A 21,062-nucleotide genomic window follows, 5' to 3' on the forward strand; every position below is an offset into this window, starting at 1 on the left:
TAGTGAAAATATTTGGTTTTAGTACACTACTTTCAAAGAAAAGAGAAAGCAAGTCTATGCATTGTGTCATTCCAATTTACAGGACATGCTAGAATTTTATACCTCATTCATCCGAATATCCAAGCATTCATTCCCTCAACAAGCATTTAAAACCTAGTCAGTCTTAGGGCTACTCAATAACATTTATTGAGCACTTCTAGGTAAAGAAAGACCTTGGTAAAAAGTTAAAAAAAGAAAAAGAAAAAGAAGATTTTTTTAGACTTTATATTTGGTTTTTAATTAAGACTTTACAGCAATCTTGTAATGTGTTGTGGTCCCCCTTTTTTTCACATTATAAAACGAAAACTTGAAGCAGTTCAATTACTTGTCTAAGGTGGTAAAGCAGTGACTTTAATATTCAAATCTGGGTCTGCTGGAGTTTTTGTCTCATCCGATAGGATCCTATGAGAGTGATCACTGTCTAGCTGGGGCATAGGACCCTGAATGTGCTGTATTAATTGCTCCAAAAGAATCTAGCACAGGGTCATCAGTGATCTAGAAAAGAGGTCAGCAAACTTTTTCCGTAAAGGGCGGGATAGTAATTGGACCGTTATAGGGTCTGCTGTAATTACTCAGCTCCACCCTTGTAGCACAAAAGCAGCCGTAAACAATACATAAATGAACGAGTGCAGCTGTGTTCCAATAAGACTTTATTTATGGACACTGAAATTTAAATTTCACATAATTTTCACTTGTCACAAAATATTCTTCTTCCTTTGTTTTTTCAATCATTAGAAAATGTAAAAGCCATTCTCAGATTGAGGGCTGTACCAAAACAAGGGGATTCGGCCTGTGGGCTTATGTTAGTCAGTCTGGGCTGCTATAACAAATACTATAGAGTAGGTGGCTTAAACAACAATTATTTTTCTCAGTCCTAGAGGCTGGGAAGTCCAAGATCAAGGTATTGGGGGATGTGGTGTCTAGTGAGAGCCTTCTTCCTGGCCTGCAGGCAGCCACTTTGTTGCTGTATTCTCATATGGCAGAAGCAAGATCATCTCCCTCATGTCTCTTCTTATAAGGGCACTAACCCCATAATCCAAATACTATCACATTGGGGATTTGGGCTTCAACACATGAACTCTGGGGGGGACACAAACATTCAGTCTATAGCAGCTTATGAGGGGAGCCCTGGCATCCTTGAAGCGCTCTTGCGATCGCTCTTCTCTCTAGGCCAGAAGTTATAGCAGAACTGTACCCATTGAATTGGGAGTAATTGGATCCCAGGGTGGCAGGGGCCAATTGGAAGTGCTCAACTGCCAGAGGCAAAGGGGGTGTGGTTACTGTGATGGACAGCAGAGTCAAAGCAGCAATCGAACAGTCTGACTGGCGCAGACCTACGTCGCTGGCTAGTTGATCATGGTGTTCCTAGAAGTAAAATAGATACGAAGTCTACTAAATTCTTACTTGAACTGTATCAGTAGAAAAGTTCTAGGTCAAGTAAACAAAAGTCTAACCTGAATAATAAAAACAGTCACAGCCCCTCAATCAATCCCAGACTTGAGCCAGTTTACAGACCCCAGAACCCCTTAAATGAAGGGGAGGCCACAGCCCCTAGAGGAAGGACACTGGTACGCTACCAGAAATTTATATAGTTAATCTTTCTTCAGCCTTCACCAAAGGGACCTACCACCTTTTACCTGAGTAACTGTGCACTGGGGAAAAGGAAATAATCACACCTTTTGGGGACTACCAGACACTGGCTCTGAACTGACTTTAATTCCAGAAGACCCAAAACGTCACTGTGGTCCACCAATCAGAGTAGGGGCTTATAGTGGTCAGGTGATCGGTGGAGTTTCCCCTTAATTCTGTGTCACAGCAGGCCCAGTGGGTCCCCAAACCAATCCCATAGTTTTTTTCCCCAGTCCTGGCATATATAATTGGAATAGAAATAATCAGCAGCTGGCAGAATCCCCACATTGGTTCCCTGCCATGTTCAGTGAGGGCTATTATGCTGGGAAGGGCCAAGTGGAAGCCACTAGAATTGTTTCTATCTAGAAAACTAGTAAACCAACAGCAATACCATATTCCTGGAGGGATTGCAGAGATTATTGCCATCACATCCCCATTCAACTCACCTATTTGATCCATGCAGAAGACAGATGAATTTTCGAGAATGACAGTGGATCTTGTAGGTTTTAACCAAGCAGTGACTCCAATTGCAGTTGCTGTACCAGAGGTGGTTTCATTGCTTGAGCAAATTAACACATCCCCTGGTAACTGGGATGTAGCTACTGACCTGGTAAATGCTTTTTTCTTGGTACCTGTTAGTAGAGACCACCAGAAGCAGTTTGCTTTGAGCTGGCAAGGCCAGCAATACACCTTCATGATTCCACATCAGGGGTATATCAACTCTCCAGCCCTGTGTCATAATTTAGTTCACAGGGACCTTGATCGCCTTTCCCTTCCATAAGATATTACACTAGTCCATCACATTGATGACATTATGCTGATTGGACCTAGTGAGCAAGAAGTAGCAACTACTCTAGACTTGTTGGTAAGACATTTACATGCCAGAGGGTGGGAAATAAATGCAAAAAGAATTTCACTTCTACCTCAGTGAAATTTCTAGGGGTCCAGTGGTGTGGGGCATGCTGAGACATCCCTTCTAAGGTGAAGGATAAATCGTTGCCTCTGGCTCCTCTTACAAACAAAAAGGAGGCACAGAACCTAATGGGCCTCTTTGGGTTTTAGAGGCAATATATTCTTCATTTGAGTATTTTACTCCATCCCATTTACTGAATGACCCGAAAAGCTGCTAGTTTTGAGTGGGGCCCAGAACAAGACACGGCTCTGTGACAGGTCCAGGCTGCTGTGTGAGCTGCTCTGCCAGTTGGGCCATATGATCCAGCAGATCCAATGGTACTTGAAGTGTCAGTGGCAGAAAGGGATGCCGTTTGGAGCCTTTGGCAGACCCCTACAAGTGAATCACAGTGCAGGCCTTTTGGATTCTGGAACAGAGCCCTGCCGTTCTTTGCAGATAACTACCCTCCCTTTGAGAAACAACTCTTGGCCTGCTACTGGGCCTTACAGAGACTGAATGCCTATGAGTCACAAGTTACCATGCAATCTGACCTGGCCATCATGAACGGAGTGTTATCTGACCCACCAATCCATAAAGTTGGGTGTGCACAGCAGCACTCATCATCAAATAAAAGCGGAATATACATGATAGGGGCAAGCAGGCCCTGAAGGCACAAGCAAGTTACATGAATAAGTGGCCCCAACGCCCATGGTCCCCACTCCTGCTACACTGCCTTCTTTCTCCACCTTGTGAGGATACAGAAAGTAGGTGGCTGTCTGCAAAGCAGGAGGAGAATCCTCACCAGACACTGAATCTGCCAGCATCTTGATCTTGGACTTCTCAGCCTCCAGAACTATAAGAAATAAATGTTTGTTGTTTAAGCCACTCAGTCTATAGTATTTGTTACAGCAACCCAAACTAAGACAGATATAGTTTGCCAACCCCCCATCTAGAGTCCACACCAGCACTGTCCAATAGAACTTTCTGCAATGATGGAAATGCTCTATATCTGCACTGTGCGATATAGTTGCCATTAGCCACACATGGTTGTTGAGCACTTGAAGTGACTAATGCAACCAGAGTTAAAATTTGAATCTAGCCCTCCCTTTTATTTTTGTAGCCCTTATCATTTCTCTAAGGATTAATATAGTTCCTCAATTAGTTTCCCTGTCTCCATTTTCACTTTTCTTCAATCCATCCTTCACAATGTGAGAGGGATTTTTCTAAAATCAAATAGGATCCTAGCAGTGGTTCCTGGAAACTTCAGAAAAAAGTTCACCCCACTAGCATGCCATAGAAATCCTTTCTTTCCTTAGGAAATCACGAAGAGGTAAAATACCTTCCTCTGTTTGATCAGATAAGTGATGGTAAATTTCTCAAGCGTAGTTCCTCCTCATGCTTTGTCTCCTCTAACTTTTTGCACAGGGACTTGCTGAATGACGCAGTGAAGAAAACTTGGCTTTGGAGAGAGAAAGCTTGAATTAGAACCCCACTTCTGGTATATTCTAGCAGAGTCACCACAAGCACGTAATCACCTTGAGCCTCACTATCCTTCTGTGCTAAATGGGAACAATGATAACTCCTTCACAGGGTTGTTGTGAAGATGAAAAGAGTCTGTGGAAGTCCTTCTGCACTTAGGAAAAGACTATCCAAATGTCAGCTGTCGTTATAATAAATACTGAGTTTTGAAATGTTTCTAAAAAGCAATACTGGTCTCACTTTACCCAATATATGTCCTGACTTTTAAAGCTGATCTGCACAAGGTGACAATGTAGATACAGGCCTTAGATGTTCAAAGGAAAGAGGGATGAAAAGGAACAGTTTTGGCCTATTTATTCCAAACGCTTCCTTGAATTATGCATTTTCAACATAGGTCTAAGACTGTGCTTTCTTCCCTTTTGTTTTTCTGAAAAAAAATTTCAGTAATACCAATGGACTGTTGACTTGTGAATTGAATGACAATGACATCATATGAGCATGTCAGAAAAGAAAGAAAAAGCAGTAATATCTTATTTTTAAGCATCTACAGGGACTTTTCAAAAGGGGACTTTCTCAGTGAGTTCTCCTAGGAGAAGTAGGAAGGGCACTGCTGTGAGAGAGGAAAATAAGGTAAAGAAACAATGTTATCAGATGGGGAATCAAGGTAAAGGGACAATTTAGCTCACATAGGAAGCGTTCTTTTCCCTTCCCTAGGGAGATTCTGCAACACAAGATTTCTAAGATTAAGTATACTTTTCATTAGACCACATTGCATTTCATGATGAATTTATATCAATATTCCATTTCTCAGTTCTCGAAATTACTGCGACTCCACCATTTTAAGAAAAGCAAAAAAGAAGACATCACTTGTGATCAGTATGGTTTTTCCTGTGAAGGGCAGTAAAGATTTATTATTCCTTGAACTTAAGGTTTCCAAAGCCCTTAATGGATCTATTCCAGAACAGTTATACTGCATGGATATCTCTATAAAATCCACGCCCCTCTCCAGATTAAGATTTCCTGGAATACAGGGTCTTTTTATACTCATCTTTATATATCCCTCTCATCCTGCCTCAGAGAAGTTGCCATATATAGTCAAGCACATTAGCAAACTGGTGGCCATTCCTGCTTGTTCTCTGTGGTATTCAAGTTTGCAATTCCTACTAAGCGCTCAGAAAATTCATGTGGAAGACATGAGTGATATTCACAGGGTAATCAGGACGATTTCTCAACCACCCCCATCACGGCATTGGAACACTATTTTAAAGCCTGTCAGGGACTGCTGGTTCTGAACCCCAAATTCCAACGCGCTCCACGTAACAAGCCCTGCAGCCACATAGCATTTCCTTTCCCTCTAAGACCTCAGCATCCTATCCTCGTATTTTCTTTCATCTCCCTCTTTGCGGTTTGCATAGGCAATGGTATATTTTAGATGTTCTTCACATTTTTAATTAAAAAGTCTAAGCAGAACTTTTCATATCTTGGTTACAGACCCCTCCCCGAGAGGAAGAAGACCCTAGGAAAGAGAAAGCGAAGGGCTGGGGATGAGACTAGCATCTAACTGGGGAAACCTGGTCACTTCCCAGACACAGCAAGGCCTGAGGTGGGAGGGGGGATTGGAAGCCGAGGACCCCACGTGACCTCGGGGGCCCCGGGCTGAGTCGACCCCGCCCCTCCGCCCGCCGCCGGGGGGCGCATGCGCAGCCCGTGCTAGTGATGGAGGAGAGAAGATGGCGGAAGCGGAGTGAGTGACTTGCTGGTGACTGATGTCGTAACCGGGGGGCGAGTGGGGGCAGCGACACGTCCCCCCCAGGGGAAAGCTCGAGGCTCCTTCGCGGGCAGTGCGGGGGAAAAGGAGACCCGAGAGCCCCCTTATCGTGGAGGAGCCCGCTTGGCCCGTGTCGGGGGACGGAGGCGAACTGTAAGGGTCCGGTTACCTCCAGGCGGGAGCGCCCCTTCCGCCGTCTGGTCCCGGATCGGCGGGGCCCTGCGCTCAGGGTCACCCCTGGGACCCCGACCGCGGGGGTCTTCCGGGAGATGAGCCCCGCTGGGCCCCTCAGGCGCTGTCACCCCTGCTAGGGGGCCTCGCGCCCGCGCCGGGGGCCCGCGGAGGCTGGGTAGGGCTGGGCGGGCATTGGCAGGCCTCCTTCGCGCTCCCCTCCTTCCCTCCCCGGCGCCACCCCACTCCTCCTCCGTGGGAGAACCGAGACGCGGGGCGGCTCGCCGCCCTCCCCCGGGAGGCGGGGAGAGGTGTCCCAGCGCGGGCCTCAGAGCGGCCCGGGCTCCTGCGGGGCTGGCCCGGCAGAAAACACCCTGGAAGGAAAGATCTTTCCCTCGGGTCTCTGGCTGCAGTGTGGATGCCTCCCTAGAGGGCCACATTCTTGTGTGGCGGTGTGATGGTATGCTTAGCGAGCGACTCAAACTTAGTGTTTCCTGCCTAGGCCTCTTGTGCACCAGGACTGGCCGGCTGCATTTTGCAGGCGTTACTATACATAGACGGTGGAGTTACCAAAATTTTCTTTTGTGCCAGATCTCCAAATGCAGTACAGTGGTTTGGCCAGTTCCACTCATCGATGTTTAGACTGGTGCCTCGAATTTGGATTCTCTGTGACCATTTTTGGTTAGTTACTGAACTGCTTACTATAGGGTTTGGGTTTGAGTTCATGGTTAAGCAGAATAGCAGTCTAAAAGGACCCGAATTTAAACTGGCTTTTTGCATATCACTGGTACGAGGTTCAGAAGTGTTATGACAGCCAGTAATTTGGTGAAAAGTTTACCTCGTCTATCATTAAATCTGTGTGATGTTGAACAGTCAACCTATGATGCTGTGCTTTGATGAGTGGAAGGCAGTTTGGAAAACTATTAAAACAACAGAGAAGCATAAAGATGTATGAGTCATTTACTATCAAAAAAGTTAGTAAGTGAAGAGTCAGCTTTTCCCCCCCACTTTTTTCCTTTTGCTTTTCCTCTTAGTAAATCGAGATCTTTATCCATTTGAATCCTTGGAGAGCGTTTGACTACTATTTGCATAAATGATATAAAGAACAAAGAAAATTTGTACATAAGAGGACACCATATGAGAATAGTGTATGCATACACAATTAGTGCCAAATTCCTTTGTCTTTTCTTGAAGAAGAATGCGTTCTTGTTACATTCTTGTCAACGCTGCTAATGTGAGGTGGGTCAGATTTTTTTTTTTCAGAAGACAAGACAGATAAGAAAGGCAGAGAAAACCAGAATATTCTCACGTGTGCTTTTCACCATTGTGATGCATTTCTAATTTTATAAAATCTACTGTAGTTCTGGTTTCCGACAACATTGAGGCCCTCCGAATTGACTTAGAATAAAGTGTTGTTTGAATTTATCCAAATACAGATTCTGTATTTAGTGGAATTTCGTACCACAATAGTGATGTGAGTTTGTAATATTGAAGGGAAAAGAATCAGAAAGTCTTGTACAAAAACGTACTTTACTGTCGATACCTGAGGAAAGTGACATAATTATGCTGTTCTCTAAATTTTTATCAATTTCGTGAAAAGAGATTTTTGTCAGAAAGTGGGGAAATTGTTGTCAGCTGCTTCTCTATTTCCCCAGTCAGAGTAATCTGCTTATAAGAGTTATTTGATGAAATAAGGACAATATTGTAGAATAATTAGGGGAAAAGCCAGTGTGAGTTAATAAACGTTATTTTTTTATTAGCTTATTTTCTAAGAGAACTTATTTTTAAAGCAAAGTGTATATATGGTACCCCAAAACTAAGCTAATTAACACAAGTTCTTAGGCATTATATTTTAATGTATAGGTAAGAATTACTTTAATTTGTGATTAGTGTGGTCAAAAGAACGTGAAGAAATATTTTAAAGTACTCTCATATTGCTTAAGTTTTTATTTTCCTACGTAGGTTAGTATTCTTGTATCACCTGTTTTGGTTTCAAAACACTCATCTTCCTTCAATAATGAAAAGATAACTTCATGCTGGGTTTTATCTGAGTTACATGTCCTGAATCAATTGAAGTCAAATTTAGTAGATATTAACTATTAAATATGCTATATATTTGTGACATACTTTTCCCTTTTAAGTGCTTGTGGTGACTGTGTGCTATCTGTATTTTATGAGGCCCTTCTTAGAAATTTAGACTGTTGCTTATTATTTCTTTGGAATAACTAAAGATTCTTTAAAGCCCATAAGATAATGCTTTTGCCAATACAAACCGTCTGTGTTGTCTGCTAGATTTAAGGACCACAGTACAGCCATGGATAGTGAACCAAATCCTGGAACCTCTTCTGCGTCGACAACCACCAACAGCAGCACCACCACCACCATCACCACTTCCTCCTCTCGAATGCAGCAGCCACAGATCTCTGTCTACAGTGGTGCAGACAGGCACGCTGTGCAGGTATTTTAGTTATAATGACGGGTAGGCCAAGACTGAGCGTGTCATTACTTTTTGCTTAAACCGGATGAATCTCTTGTTTCATATCCTCGAATGGGTTGCGTGGTATCCTCTAAATGACTACAGTTAGAATTGTTAATGATTGAAACAACCAAAAGGTTATTTAATAATCATTCTATTGACAGGGCTTACCTTTGTCACCATGTACCTTGTAAAAATGTATATCAGGAAAATTATAATTGGAAGCTTCCTAATTATTGCTGCAATATGGAGACACTCGATGTAGAGCCCCAATATGCAGAATGGCTCTAGGTTTTTCTGGGTTATTTTACATTTGAACCCAAAATATAGACTTAGGGAGATCTATTCAGGTCTGTAGATGTGTTAAGAGGTTCATTTTAAACCCAAGTGGCCTAAGAACCCTAAGCAGGAGGATCCATTCTAAAGCTCTTAGGGACAAAAGGGGAAGGGAATATGTGTTTAACTAGGAAAAGTCTTAGGCTCTTCACTTAGTTGAGAAAATTAAGCTTACTTTGTTAACCTTTATAATAATGGAGGTTGAGGCAATATGGTATTGCAGGACTGATAAAAAAAGCATGGACATTGCAGTCTGATATGTTCTTTGTTTGAATTCCATTTTCTTTGTCGCTATGTAGCCTTGGGTGAGAGGCATAATCTCCTTGAGCTTCAGGAAACTGTAACGAAGATGAGACCACCTACTTCATTAGTTATTATGAGGATTAAAGGAAACATCTCAAACTGTGTGGGGCACATTATATATACCTAATAAATAACAATAGCTAATATTTATTGAACAATTGCTATGTGCCATGTATTTGATAAATGCTTTACATGGATTCTCTCTTTTAATCCTCATCATATCTCTATGAAGTTGGTTATTATCTCCATTTTACACATGGGTGAAAACTGATGTTTTAAATAGGCTAAATAACATTTCTAAACTCACATAGCTGGTAGGTTCTCTGACATTAGAGTTGTGCCCTTAACCACTCTGTGAGTTTTTTTTTTTTCCATTATACTTGCTTACTCTCTCTCTCTAATCCCCATGATTGCATTCTACCCTGAAAATAACTTACCTGTTTGCAATGTAGTCTTCTCCCTGCTCCATTCTCCTAGAATGACTATCTCATTATAATGGCTATTTAAGTGTTCTATGGTTTAGGATTCTGAGGTTAACATGGGTGGAATCAGAATTGCTGGAGACCCAGTCAGTTCAACAGAAATTCAAACTGGATTGTAGAATGTGTTTTTTGTGTTCTTCACCTTTTTCTGAGGCAGGGGATATGGGGAAGAGTATCTAGATCTTTGAGTGTACTGATGATGTAATATTTTAATAAGCCATTTTGTTCTCTAGTTTTTACCTCAGCTGGATGTGTTAATAAAAAAATAGTGTGTTACTGGAGATGTATAGATATAGATATATCTCACAAATAGCACTTACACTAGTTCCTATGAGATCATAGAATTGCTTCTCTTAAAATGCAATCAAATCCATATTTATTGAACTACCTAAGTAGTTCTTTAATGCCTTCCAGCTTTCTTTTTCAGTCCTGTGAATTCTCTTTACCCTCCTTGTTCCTTTAGAGGAGCAAAATAAGAACAATGTGCTGTACCTTTAACGTGTATTTAAAGAGTCTCTCTCCCATGAGTATAGCCTTGAATGGTAATGAAAGACTGCTGACAATAGAAAAAAATTACTACTCTCTGGCAAAAATATCTGTCAGATAGCTTATGCATTTGTTACTTCAGTTTGATTTTAGAATTTTGTTATGGAATTAGAAGAAAATGTATACATTTACCTGACCAAAAAGACATTGTTGTAATTCTGAATCACTTAATGCTAGTCTTTAGACCTCTGCAACTAGGGGTCAAATGCCTACATTGATTTTGTGACAGGAGTCTGTAGCAGGTATAGTAAGCTAAATATGGATGAGATGGGAACACATGAAGGCAAACAGCAGAAGGAAATATGCTTTCTTGGTAGTTGGATAAAGAGATTCACAGTTTTGTGGTTCAGGGTGTCCTGACTCAGTCCCTCAAGCTGTAGGATTGTGGCTCTGTTACTCCCTTAGCCCTGTGAAAACTCTGTGGTTTGATGCTGAGATTAGGATTCGTGCTCTTTCAGAGTCAGTGTGGGCATGACATGACTTTGGGATGTGATTGCAGAGGACTGGCGTAGTCTGACTTACTGGTTTGGACTGATAAAGGATTTTTCTCTGTGATTAGAGTACTTGACTCTTCTACATTTATCTGTTTATGAAGTTTCAGACTCAGATTTTGTATTTTACTAATAAGTATTCACAGTAATTAGGACTTTCAGGAATTTTGTTTTAGTAAGAATAGTTTTATTCTATGTTGAAACAATTGAAACAAGGAATCTGACATTTAAAAAATATTTGAAAAAGTAATTATGTAGTAATTTTCTAAAAAAAATAGCTTTATAATTTTATGTGATTATTAATATAAGACCTACTCATTGTAAGTTTTTTCAGATATTTAAAGAAAAGTACAAATGAGAAGGTAAAAATCTCCTCTAATCTAGCTGCCCATTGGTAGTCTTTTAATGTTTTCTTAAATATTCTTTTACATATTTTAATATAAAAATGATATCTTACTCTATGCACTATTTAGTAACCTGCTCTTTTCACCTAATGATATATTTGGGAATTTTTTTGTTAATAAATATGGATATTTCTGTGTTGTTCAATACAGTAGATTCTGACTGCATGGGACTATTTATATTTAAATTAAAATTAAAATTCAGTGAAGTCCAAGACTCATTTTCTTGGTTGCACTAGCACAGTGCTCAGGAGACAGGTGTGGCTAGTGGCTACTGTACTGAACGGCACTCATCTACATTACTATTTGTAATGGCTGAAGGTATATATATTTTCCTCGCTGCACCCAATCCCTGAATTCTACCAAATTTTATCCAAAACGGTTATACCAGTTTACATTCATACTAACAGTGTATGAGAGTTATCTGTTTGCCTATTTAGTAGTAGTAGTCTTTTAAATCTTGATCCATCTGAAAGTTGGAAAATAGTATCTTGTTTTAATTTGTAAGTTTTAACTAATGAGATTGCAGATCTGTTCAAATGCTTATTTGGCCCTTTTTTCTTTTGTGAATTACCTCTATTGGGTAATTTTAATTTGTACAGATTAATGAATTGTAGTGATATGAAACTAGGAGAGAACTATGTTAATAAGCTTGATGACATTGAATATTACAGTAGTGAAATTTTAAACTGCTACTTTTTTATACTTTATTTTATGGTTAAGATTCTGGTTTGACATTGGTTCACTTGACTTATCACAGGTAATTCAACAGGCATTGCATCGCCCCCCCAGCTCAGCTGCTCAGTACCTTCAGCAGATGTATGCAGCTCAACAGCAGCACTTAATGCTGCACACTGCAGCTCTTCAGCAGCAGCATTTAAGCAGCTCCCAGCTTCAAAGCCTTGCTGCTGTTCAGGTGAGACTGAAATAAGAATTCAGGGGGCCAAAGTTGACAGTATCTGCAGATAATTACTGAAAATAAATACACTGGATATTTCATAGTTCTCAAATGTCCTGTGATTATTTTTCCTTAAGGAAATATAATAGCCTGCCAAATAGAAGTTAATTAAAAAAAATGGATATGTTTTCCATGTTACTCTGTTGCTAGCTTTTGTCTCACTGCTTTTTTCTACATTGCAGAAGTGCTATGCTAACTTCATGGTTTTGTATATGAAATTCTAGGTACAACAGTGAATACTTAGGGTTACATGAATTATGTTTACATTTTAACAAAAAAGGTTTTTTTTGTTTTATAAGTAATTTACACTCATTAACAACATCAGGTATTTGTTTATAAGAGGTAAAGTAGAGGTGTTCCTTTTCCACACCCACTGCTGTTGTTCACTCCTCAGTGGTGGCCGTTATAACAGTTTAATAGGTAGCCCTCCAGAAATTTTCTAAATAAAATGTGTATATGCACCTTACTAAAATCCAGTCATACTATTTTTTACTCATAATAGGATGATTTTATGATTACATGCTTATTTTTTAAAAAATTTTCATTCTTATTCTACTATTTATTTAAATAAAACTATATATGAGATTTAATCTTAAATCTCACTAGAGGAGGATCTCAGTTGACTGAACCTGAGAAAGGTTTATTTCTATTATAAACACATCCCCAGCTGTTACTTCTTGGTAGTGTAATTTTAAATAACATCGTGTTCATGATACTAGTTAGGAAACTGAAACCCACTGGTACTTGATGTAGCTTCAGTTTCTTTTTCATAACATTGGAGAGGTGATTCCACTTCACAGAAGACAGAGACCTGTAGAGTAAAACTGACGATAAGTGCAGCTATTAAAGTAAGCTTAGCCTTTGGGTTTTCACCATTCAGCTTTTTCTTTTTTTCTTAATCTGTTTAGCCAAAGCTTAATCCATGTTGACTGCAAAATGAATTGGTTCGTACATAGACATTTTGACTTTCATTCTGGTTTTGTGGTGTCCTGGTACCAGAAAGTTTTTAACTTCAGGATTTTGTAGACATATTGTAAAGATCTTATTATTTTAGGCAAGTTTGTCCAGTGGAAGACCATCCACATCCCCCACAGGAAGTGTCACGCAACAGTCAAGTATGTCCCAGACATCTGTAAGTGCTCTAAATTTTTTCCTGGATTTAAAAGTTTTAATTATTGCTTTTCAAAAGCAAACTGTTAAATTTGCAAAGCTGTTATTGTATATTTGTTGAATGCTATTTAAGTAACAAGTGCCTGGAAATAGGCATGATAAGGTTCAAGAGTTTAGAACTGATGTTAAAATTCTGAAAACCTGAGTCTTAAAAATGTTTTTGTATTTCTTATACATGCTTTCCTACTGATTGTGTTTAGATCTTATGTGATTCTAAATTATTGCAGTTTTCAGTGTGTACCGAAAGCCTAAAACACACAATGCAGGGGTCTTAGGGCATGCGTTTACTGTGATATACTAAAGAATGTCATGTCCTTGGTAGACATCTAGATGTTCCTAGCTTTTTCTCTGCAGTTCACATTTTAGACATTATACTTTTAAGCTTATACTTATTTGAGTTATCTGGGTCCAATTTACAAGTATCCATTCAAGATAGTGTAATTTATCTTGAGAAAAGAGTAAAAAGAAAGCTGATTTGCCATATTGCACATATATACTGGGAAATTGTGCAAAGTTTCCCAGTTAAAAGAACTTTACAGTTATGCTAATGCTTGCTTAAATTTTTATTTTGATAGAATTTCAAATTGCAAGAATAATGAGACAAATTTTTTATACTCTTTACTCAGATTCACCAATTGTTAGCATTTGGCTCACTGCTTTATCATTCATTCTTTCTCTCTACGTGTATATGTGTTATCTTTTTCTGAACCATTTGGGGGTGAGTTGAGACTTACTCCTTTCCTGCGTACTTTGATATATATTTCCTAGGAACAAAGCCACATGAAAGTGATCAAAGTCAGGAAATTTAACATTGATACAATGCAGTCTATATTCAGATTTCGTCAGTTGTCCCAGATTTCTCAACCTCATCACTATACATGTTATGGACCAGTTATAGGGGACTGTCCTGTGCATTATAGGATATTTAACAGCATCCCTAGCTTCCACCTACTAGATACGGCACTCCTCCTTCCCCCAGTGTGATAACCAAAAATGTCTCTAGGTACTACCAAATGTTTCCTGGGGGGCAAAATTGTCGCTGGCTGAGAACTACTGAGTTAAACCTAACAATGTTCTTTCTAGCTATTTTTTCCTGATCCAGGATGGTAGTACTTTGATACTTTGTAAAATTGACTCTAGTGGAGTATAGTTTGTAGATTGCTAAGGAATTGAAGATGAACTTTTGCTGTATGTCTTTAGCTAAGGGTGTGGTCTTTGCTGACTAAGTACGTGTATGGTGAGCATATATTTTGGTGAGCATATATATATGGTGAGCATATGTTTTTCTGGCTATCGATCTGACATTTTTAATTAAAAATTTCTTTTTTAGTATGGAAGTATCCTGGAACATGAATAAAATTAGCTAAAAAAGAAATTACTTATGGCTTGAAAATGTTAGAAGAAATGAAGAAGATGAAAAATTTAATGTAATATAGCCCTAAGCATTAATACTGTCTTTATGGTTATAGATGTGAGATAAATCTTTAACTAATACATTAGTAGTTAAGGAAAGGACTGGTAAGTAGTTTGTGGGCTGGTTAAAAAAATTATAGACAAATTCTATGAAATACTGAAATAACATTAGGTTATATATGTATAAAGAGATGTGTTTTTGAATTTTTCTCTCTTCACATTATTAAAAGGTATTCTTTTAAACTTTTTTTATTATGATTTTATGTATATGGCCTTCACAGAAATTACAGTTCCAGTGATTGTGCTTATTTTTTTATGAGATTATTAGTGCTACTTGTCATAAACCAGGTAGCCTTTTATTATGAAGTATGCCAGAACCTGTGACTGGCTGGTGGGGGAAAAGAAGTAAGTAGGGAGAACAGATGCTCAGAAAAGAAAGGAATAATGCCTCGCATTTGTTTTATTTTCTGTTCTAGCTGAGCAACAGCTCAAGTGAGTTGACTTGCAGTCCAAATGATGACACACATGGTAGCTTAGTAAATTTAGGTCAGTCTCCAAAAGAAGGTCAGAGCATGGTAGCAAAAATCTCTAGGTAGTGATAATAATGAGCCATCAGATGGCAGTGTAGTAGTTTTCAGAGTTTGGGTTATTTTGAGGTAGGTTTCCACATAACAGTGAAAGCCATGGGAAAGGGTCCAGCCTCCAGTAGAAAAAAGGGCTATAAGGTAGGTTGTCAAGTCACCAGCCAGATAGGTTGGGGTTTAGCGTAGGAGTGGGATCCCAATGTGGAAATGGAATATTATATTTTAAAAAATGGAGTCAGAAGTCCAATCATGCCACCTGGGGAAACTGTGTATCTGGAAAAGACTATTTTAATTGACTATATAGGTAAGTAGTACGTGCCAGCATTCTCTTCTTTCCCCTCAATAAAACGAAAGACTAATTCTAGACTCTTATCAGGAGCAAGAGTGGTGATTTCATGATTGATAGGCTCTAAAACTAGTTGGGACTGAGTCTTTAGGTTGATGTCTTTGTACTTCAGTTGAATGGGACTAATATTTAGTTAAACTTGATTTGCTAAAATGAAATCTAAACCAGTTAAAACTCTTCTGCAGAAAAAAAAAGCATCAGAAAAACCCAACAAAATAGTTGAAAATATGTATGTTACCATATATGTCAATCAGTTTATATTTGTGAAATACTAAGGGTTCTTTTATATTAGTGAGATAAACAATGAGAATTCACAAAAGACCTGTATAGGTAATTTTCAAAAGAAAGACTTTGTTTTATAGACACATGAAAATATATTTACCATAATAAAGAAATGTATGTAAAAACAACAATGTATTATTTTCACCTGTCAAATTAGAAAACGAGGAAAAACAGTGAGACAATACCCATTGTTGGCAAGGATGTGAGAAAGTAGGTGTGCTTACACAATATTAGTGGCAATGTAATTGGTACAGCTTTTCTGGAGGGCTGTGTGGCAGTGTGTATGAAAATTTAAACTGTCCATGCCCTTTCACATAGCACTTTCATTTTTAGTGATGTTCTTTACTAAAAATAACAGATAATTATGCAAAAAAAGACATAATTATGCAAATATGTATGGTTTGTAGTAATGAAAAACTATGAGCAATATAAATGTCCATTAATTGAGGATTAGTTAAATAAATGATAGTTAATTCATACAGTGGAATACTATAGCTACTAAAAAATGCTGTGTGTGTACATACAGAGAGGTTTAGATTTTCACTAGGTATTAAGTGAAAAAAAGCAAGAATGTATAGTATGATCTCATTTAACTCATTTATTTAGGTTATTCTGTTTCTCAATTCTAAAATTTTCATTTGGTTCTTTGTCTTCTATTTCTTTGCTGAGAGTTTATTTTTTCTTTTGTTTTAAGTGGGCTCATAATTGCTTATTCAAAGCATTTTTATGACTGCTTCAAAATCTTTGTCAGGTAATTATAAAATCTCTTGGTGTTGACATCTGTTTGTTGATTGTCTTTTTTATTCAGCTTGAGGTCTTTCTGGTTCTTGATATGATGAGTGACTTTTGATTGAAACCTGGACATTTTGAGACTATGGATCTTATTTAAAATTTTTGTTTTGGCTGGCTTCTGAAAGGGAGCATGTGCCGTGTCTTTACTGCTACGTAGGGGTAGAAGTCCACATTCCCCATTGGGTCTCTGTTGACACCCGAGGGAGTGCTCCTTGTAATTGCTCTGTGGCAGGTGAGGGGTCTGGCTCCTTACTGGGACTCCACTGATGCCTCCTTGGCTGGGAGGGATAGGATGCTGTTATTCCTCCCATGTGGTCTCACTGACATTGAAGGAATGGGGTGGGTTGGTAGTGTGGTAGTCTGTTACCGCCTGCCTGGGATGAAAGTCCTGGCTCTCCGCCTGCCTTCTCTGACACTAACCCATTGGAGGAATTGGGGGATTAGGGTGCCTCCTTACAGTCTGGCGAGGGTGGAAGTCTAGGTTTTTGCTGGTGTGGGTGTGCGTGGGGCCACAGTGTGTTCTGTGGTGTTTGGCTGGAATAGAGCAGTTATTGTCTAAAAGTTTTCTATGTTGCTAGGCTGTCCCTTTCCTAATCCTTTGGCTAGAAAGAGTGGCTTATATTGGGGCTTTTTTTCTGTCTGCATCCATTGGGGTTTCTGAGTTACCGACGACTTCGGCTCCAGGTTTGGGTTATATGAGACAAAAAGAAAACCCAGAGAGCTCACAACCACCTCATCCTCTGGGTCCTGAGGTCCCTAGTCAGTCTGCTTTTCTCCACCTTTTTGGATCTTCTTATGTTTATTTTATATGTAACATCTAGGGTTTTTAGTTGTACTTAAGGTGAGGAATAGGGAAAAGTATGTCTATCCCATCCTCCTGGAGACAGAATTCCTGTCCATTTAACTTATTTTTTAAAAGTTATCTCTGTATCTGTCTGACTATAGAGAAAGAAAATCTTTACTATACAACAAACTGTTAATCAGTGGTTATCTCTAAGGAAGTAGATTGAAGAGCTTTATTTTGTTAGTTTTTATATTGCCTAAATAAAACATGCATATACTCTTGTTGTCTAAGAGACAGACGCTACAAATGTGTAGAGTAGAAGTGACATCCCCCTGCAGTAGTCCCTTTTGCCCTGGCAAGTTTTGTGTGAAACTTTCCTATCTTATTACTGTGCATTTCTATACATAAATGTAAATAGATAGGCCTGTAGTTAATTTTATTTGCTTTAATGTAAATGAAGCGTCATCATTCTGTATACCTTCTGTTCCAAGTCTTCGGACATTTTCAGCTGGAAAGGATTATTGGCTGGAAATTGCAATCATAAGTTTTTAAATGACTCAAGGGCTGTTTGTGTCTCATTCCCTTTCCCTTTCTTCATAGTTTTTTGGCCCTGGAATCTACATTAATTCCAGATGTTTTGACTTTAATTCACTGTACTATTCTGTCAAAAGGGAAAATTATTTTTGATAGCTTTCTAGTTATGTTCCTAGGCAAGATGAGTTTTTGAAGCTCAGTTAGTTTTACGACTTTATTCATACATAATTCACTCATTCATTCAACAGATATTTATGGAGCGTTTAATATGTGCCAAACACCCTTCTAGGTGCTGGGAATACAGCAACCCAACACACAAAATCTGTGTCTGTATGGAGCTAGTTAGGGATAGACACATAGTAAACCAGTGTATAATATGTCAGATGGTGTTAAGTGCTATAGAGAAAAATAAAGCGATGAAGGGGAATGGGATGAGGGAATTTGCTGTTTTAACTAGGGTGGTCAGGGAAAGCGTTGCTAATAAAGATGGCATTTTAAGAAGGGTGAGGGAGGCAAACATGCTCAGGGAACAGAAAAGAGGGCAGTGTGGCTGGAGTGGAATGAGAGAGCTGGGGCTATCGTTTAGGGATGACGTTAGAGAGGTAGTTGTAATCCTGTCATGAGGAGATTATAAAACCCTTGGGTTTTACTCGCATGAGTTGGTAAGCTATTGGGGAAGTAACATGATCTCTAACTACAATGTTGAGAGTAGGTTCTAGGGGGCAAAGATAGAAGCATAGAGATCAGTTAAGTGGTTCTTATAGTAATCCAAGAGAGAGATATTGTTGGTTTGGACTATAATGGTGACAGAAGATGAGTGAAAAATGACTAGCCAGACTCTGAGTATCTTTTTCTTCAATATTTTATAATAGAAATTTGGATATGTTTTGAAAGTATAACTAACAAGATATTCTGATGGATTGAATAAAAGATATGAGGAAAGGCAAAGAGTCCAGGATAACTCTAGTATTTTGACCTGAACATCTGGAATAATCTGCCAAAGCAGGTGTTGGAGAAGAAAATCAGCATTTTGGTTTTGGACATTTTAGGTTGTGATGTATGTTGGATGCCCTCCTGTAGGTGTTGAGTAGACATTGGATATATGAGTTTGGAGTTCATGTGGGAGGTCTGGTGTTTCGTGATGTCTTGTGCATCTCATTGAAACTTCACGTCACGAATACGGGATGACTTTGCTAACAATTGTGGATTATCACGAGAGGAAGTTTGGTAGCATGGAGGAGATGAGGGCCCTGGGTTCTAGTCTTACATGTGACTGACTGGTGGTGTGACTTAGGGCAAGTCATTTAAACTCCTTATACCTGTGTTGTTGTTTTTTTTAATGCAAAATTTAAGTTGTCTACTTAGATGGTTTTTAGTCTTTTCGTCCAGGTGTCCCTAGGTCTGGATCAAGGAGAAGGCTCAATAGATGGTGCTATGCACTGAATTGCATTTCCCCAAAATTCTTGTGTTGAAGCCCTAAACCTCCTTGTGACTGTACTGGAAATAGGGCCTTTAAGGAGATGAGTAAGGTTAAATCAGGTCCTAAGTGTGGAGCCCTGAGCCAGTAGACCTGGTGTCCTTATAAAAGAGGAGGAGACACCGGAGATCTCTCTCTCAGTCTGCCGTGGGAGGACACAGTGAGAAGGAGGCCATCTACAAGCCAGCAGAAGAGCTTTCCCCAGAAACTGAATTGGCCAACACCTTGGTCTTGGATTTTCTAGCTTCTAGAACTGTGAGAAATAAATTTCTGTTGTTTAAGCCACCCAGTCTGTGGTACTTTGTTGTGGCATCCTGAACAGATTAAAATAGATGGGGCTCTGGGCCTTACCCTAAACTTTAAACAGAACAGCTTTGTGATCTATTTGAATCTGGGAGTTGTGAATAAGATTGTGTGTATGTGTCAGGGCTGGCCCGGTAGTGTAGTGGTTAAGTTCATGTGCTCTGCTTTGGTGGCCTGGGTTTTGCAGGTTCAGATCCTGGGTGTGGACCTAGCACCGCTTGTCAAAGCCATGCTGTGGTGGCATCCACATAAAATAGAGGAAGAGTGGCACAGATGTTAGCTCAGGGCCAATCTTCCTCACACACAAAAAGTTACTGAATAAGATTGTGTTTGAAGAAAGGGTTCTATTAAAAAAAAAAAGTGGTTTAAATGTTAAGCTAAGATTTTGTCAGGTTTTCTTGAACAGTTTATATATGTTATAAAAAACAGTGCCTGTCACACAGTAGGCGTGTAATGTTTATTGAAAGGTGAAATTACAGGAGTTATAATCATCAATTAGAATATATAATGTGTAATGTTACTTCTTGATTACTGCAAGTGGATTTTCTGCCATGCAGAGAATTCATTTTAGGATATATTCTTTTTTTTTTTTAAAGATTTTATTTTTCCTTTTTCTCCCCAAAGCCTTCTGGTACATAATTGTGTACTTTTAGTTGTGGGTCCTTCTAGTTGTGGCATGTGGGATGCCGCCTCAGCATGGCCTGATGAATGGTGCCATGTCCGCACCCAGGATTTGAACTGACGAAACCCTGGGCCGCTGAAGCGGAGTGCACGAACTTAACCACTTGGCCACAGGGCTGGCCCAAAAATCTTTTTTTTTTTTTTTTTTTTTGAGGAAGATTAGCCCTGAGCTAACATCTGCTGCCAATCCTCCTCTTTTTACTGAGGAAGACTGGCTCTGAGCTAATATCTGTGCCCATCTTTCTCTACTTTATATGTGGGACACCTACCACAGCATGGCTTGCCAAGAAGTGCCCTGTCCACACCCGGGATCCGTACCGGTGAACTCTGGGCCACCGAAGCAGAATGTGTGCATTTAACCGCTGTGCCACCCGGCTGGCCCAGGATATATTCTGATTGTCTGAAATTGTGTAATAGCAGAGAGTATAAATCCTGACCCTCAGTGATGAGATTCTTTTGTTGCCAGGTATGGGCCGGCAGCCAGTCAGCAGGTATCTCTATTGTCCGACACTGTGCTAGTTGCACTAGGGGTACACACGAGTCAAAGTCCCTTCCCTTAGGGACAGTAATATGCATTTGAAGAACTAGACATACCAAACAGTAAACAACATATCAGTATATAATCAAGGGATAAATGCCATGGGAGTTACAGAAAATAGATCTTTGGGGATTGAAGTAGTTGGAGAAGGCTTCGTCTATGGGACTTATGCTGAATTTTAAAAAAT

General features: G+C 39.5%; 1 protein-coding gene and 1 long non-coding RNA gene across 13 annotated transcripts in view; one reads left to right on the forward strand and one right to left on the reverse strand.

The window, feature by feature from the left end:
- Positions 1-417: 417 nt before the first annotated feature.
- LOC124237809 (uncharacterized) lies at positions 418-6,184 on the reverse strand. Its single transcript, XR_006888142.1, has 5 exons — positions 5,977-6,184; positions 3,900-4,019; positions 3,363-3,413; positions 2,115-2,300; positions 418-1,404 (listed from the first exon to the last, which is right to left on the reverse strand). It is a non-coding gene; the product is annotated as an uncharacterized LOC124237809 (long non-coding RNA).
- The window catches only part of PHC3 (polyhomeotic homolog 3), a 76,093-nt gene continuing 60,762 nt past the window's right edge, over positions 5,732-21,062 (forward strand). For 7 of the 12 annotated variants that reach the window (XR_006888139.1, XR_006888141.1, XR_006888140.1 and 4 more), the window contains exons 1-4: positions 7,162-7,217; positions 8,271-8,436; positions 11,774-11,929; positions 13,026-13,103. Coding sequence is in view for 9 of the 12 variants with exons in the window: in XM_046657805.1 (XP_046513761.1) it covers positions 7,177-7,217; positions 8,271-8,436; positions 11,774-11,929; positions 13,026-13,103 (441 nt within the window). In the remaining 3 variants the exon portion in view is untranslated. The other 5 variants (XM_046657807.1, XM_046657811.1, XM_046657809.1 and 2 more) reach the window with 4 other exon arrangements.

Source organism: Equus quagga, chromosome 4 (assembly GCF_021613505.1).
Source record: "Equus quagga isolate Etosha38 chromosome 4, UCLA_HA_Equagga_1.0, whole genome shotgun sequence".
Classification (NCBI taxonomy): Eukaryota; Metazoa; Chordata; class Mammalia; order Perissodactyla; family Equidae; genus Equus; species Equus quagga.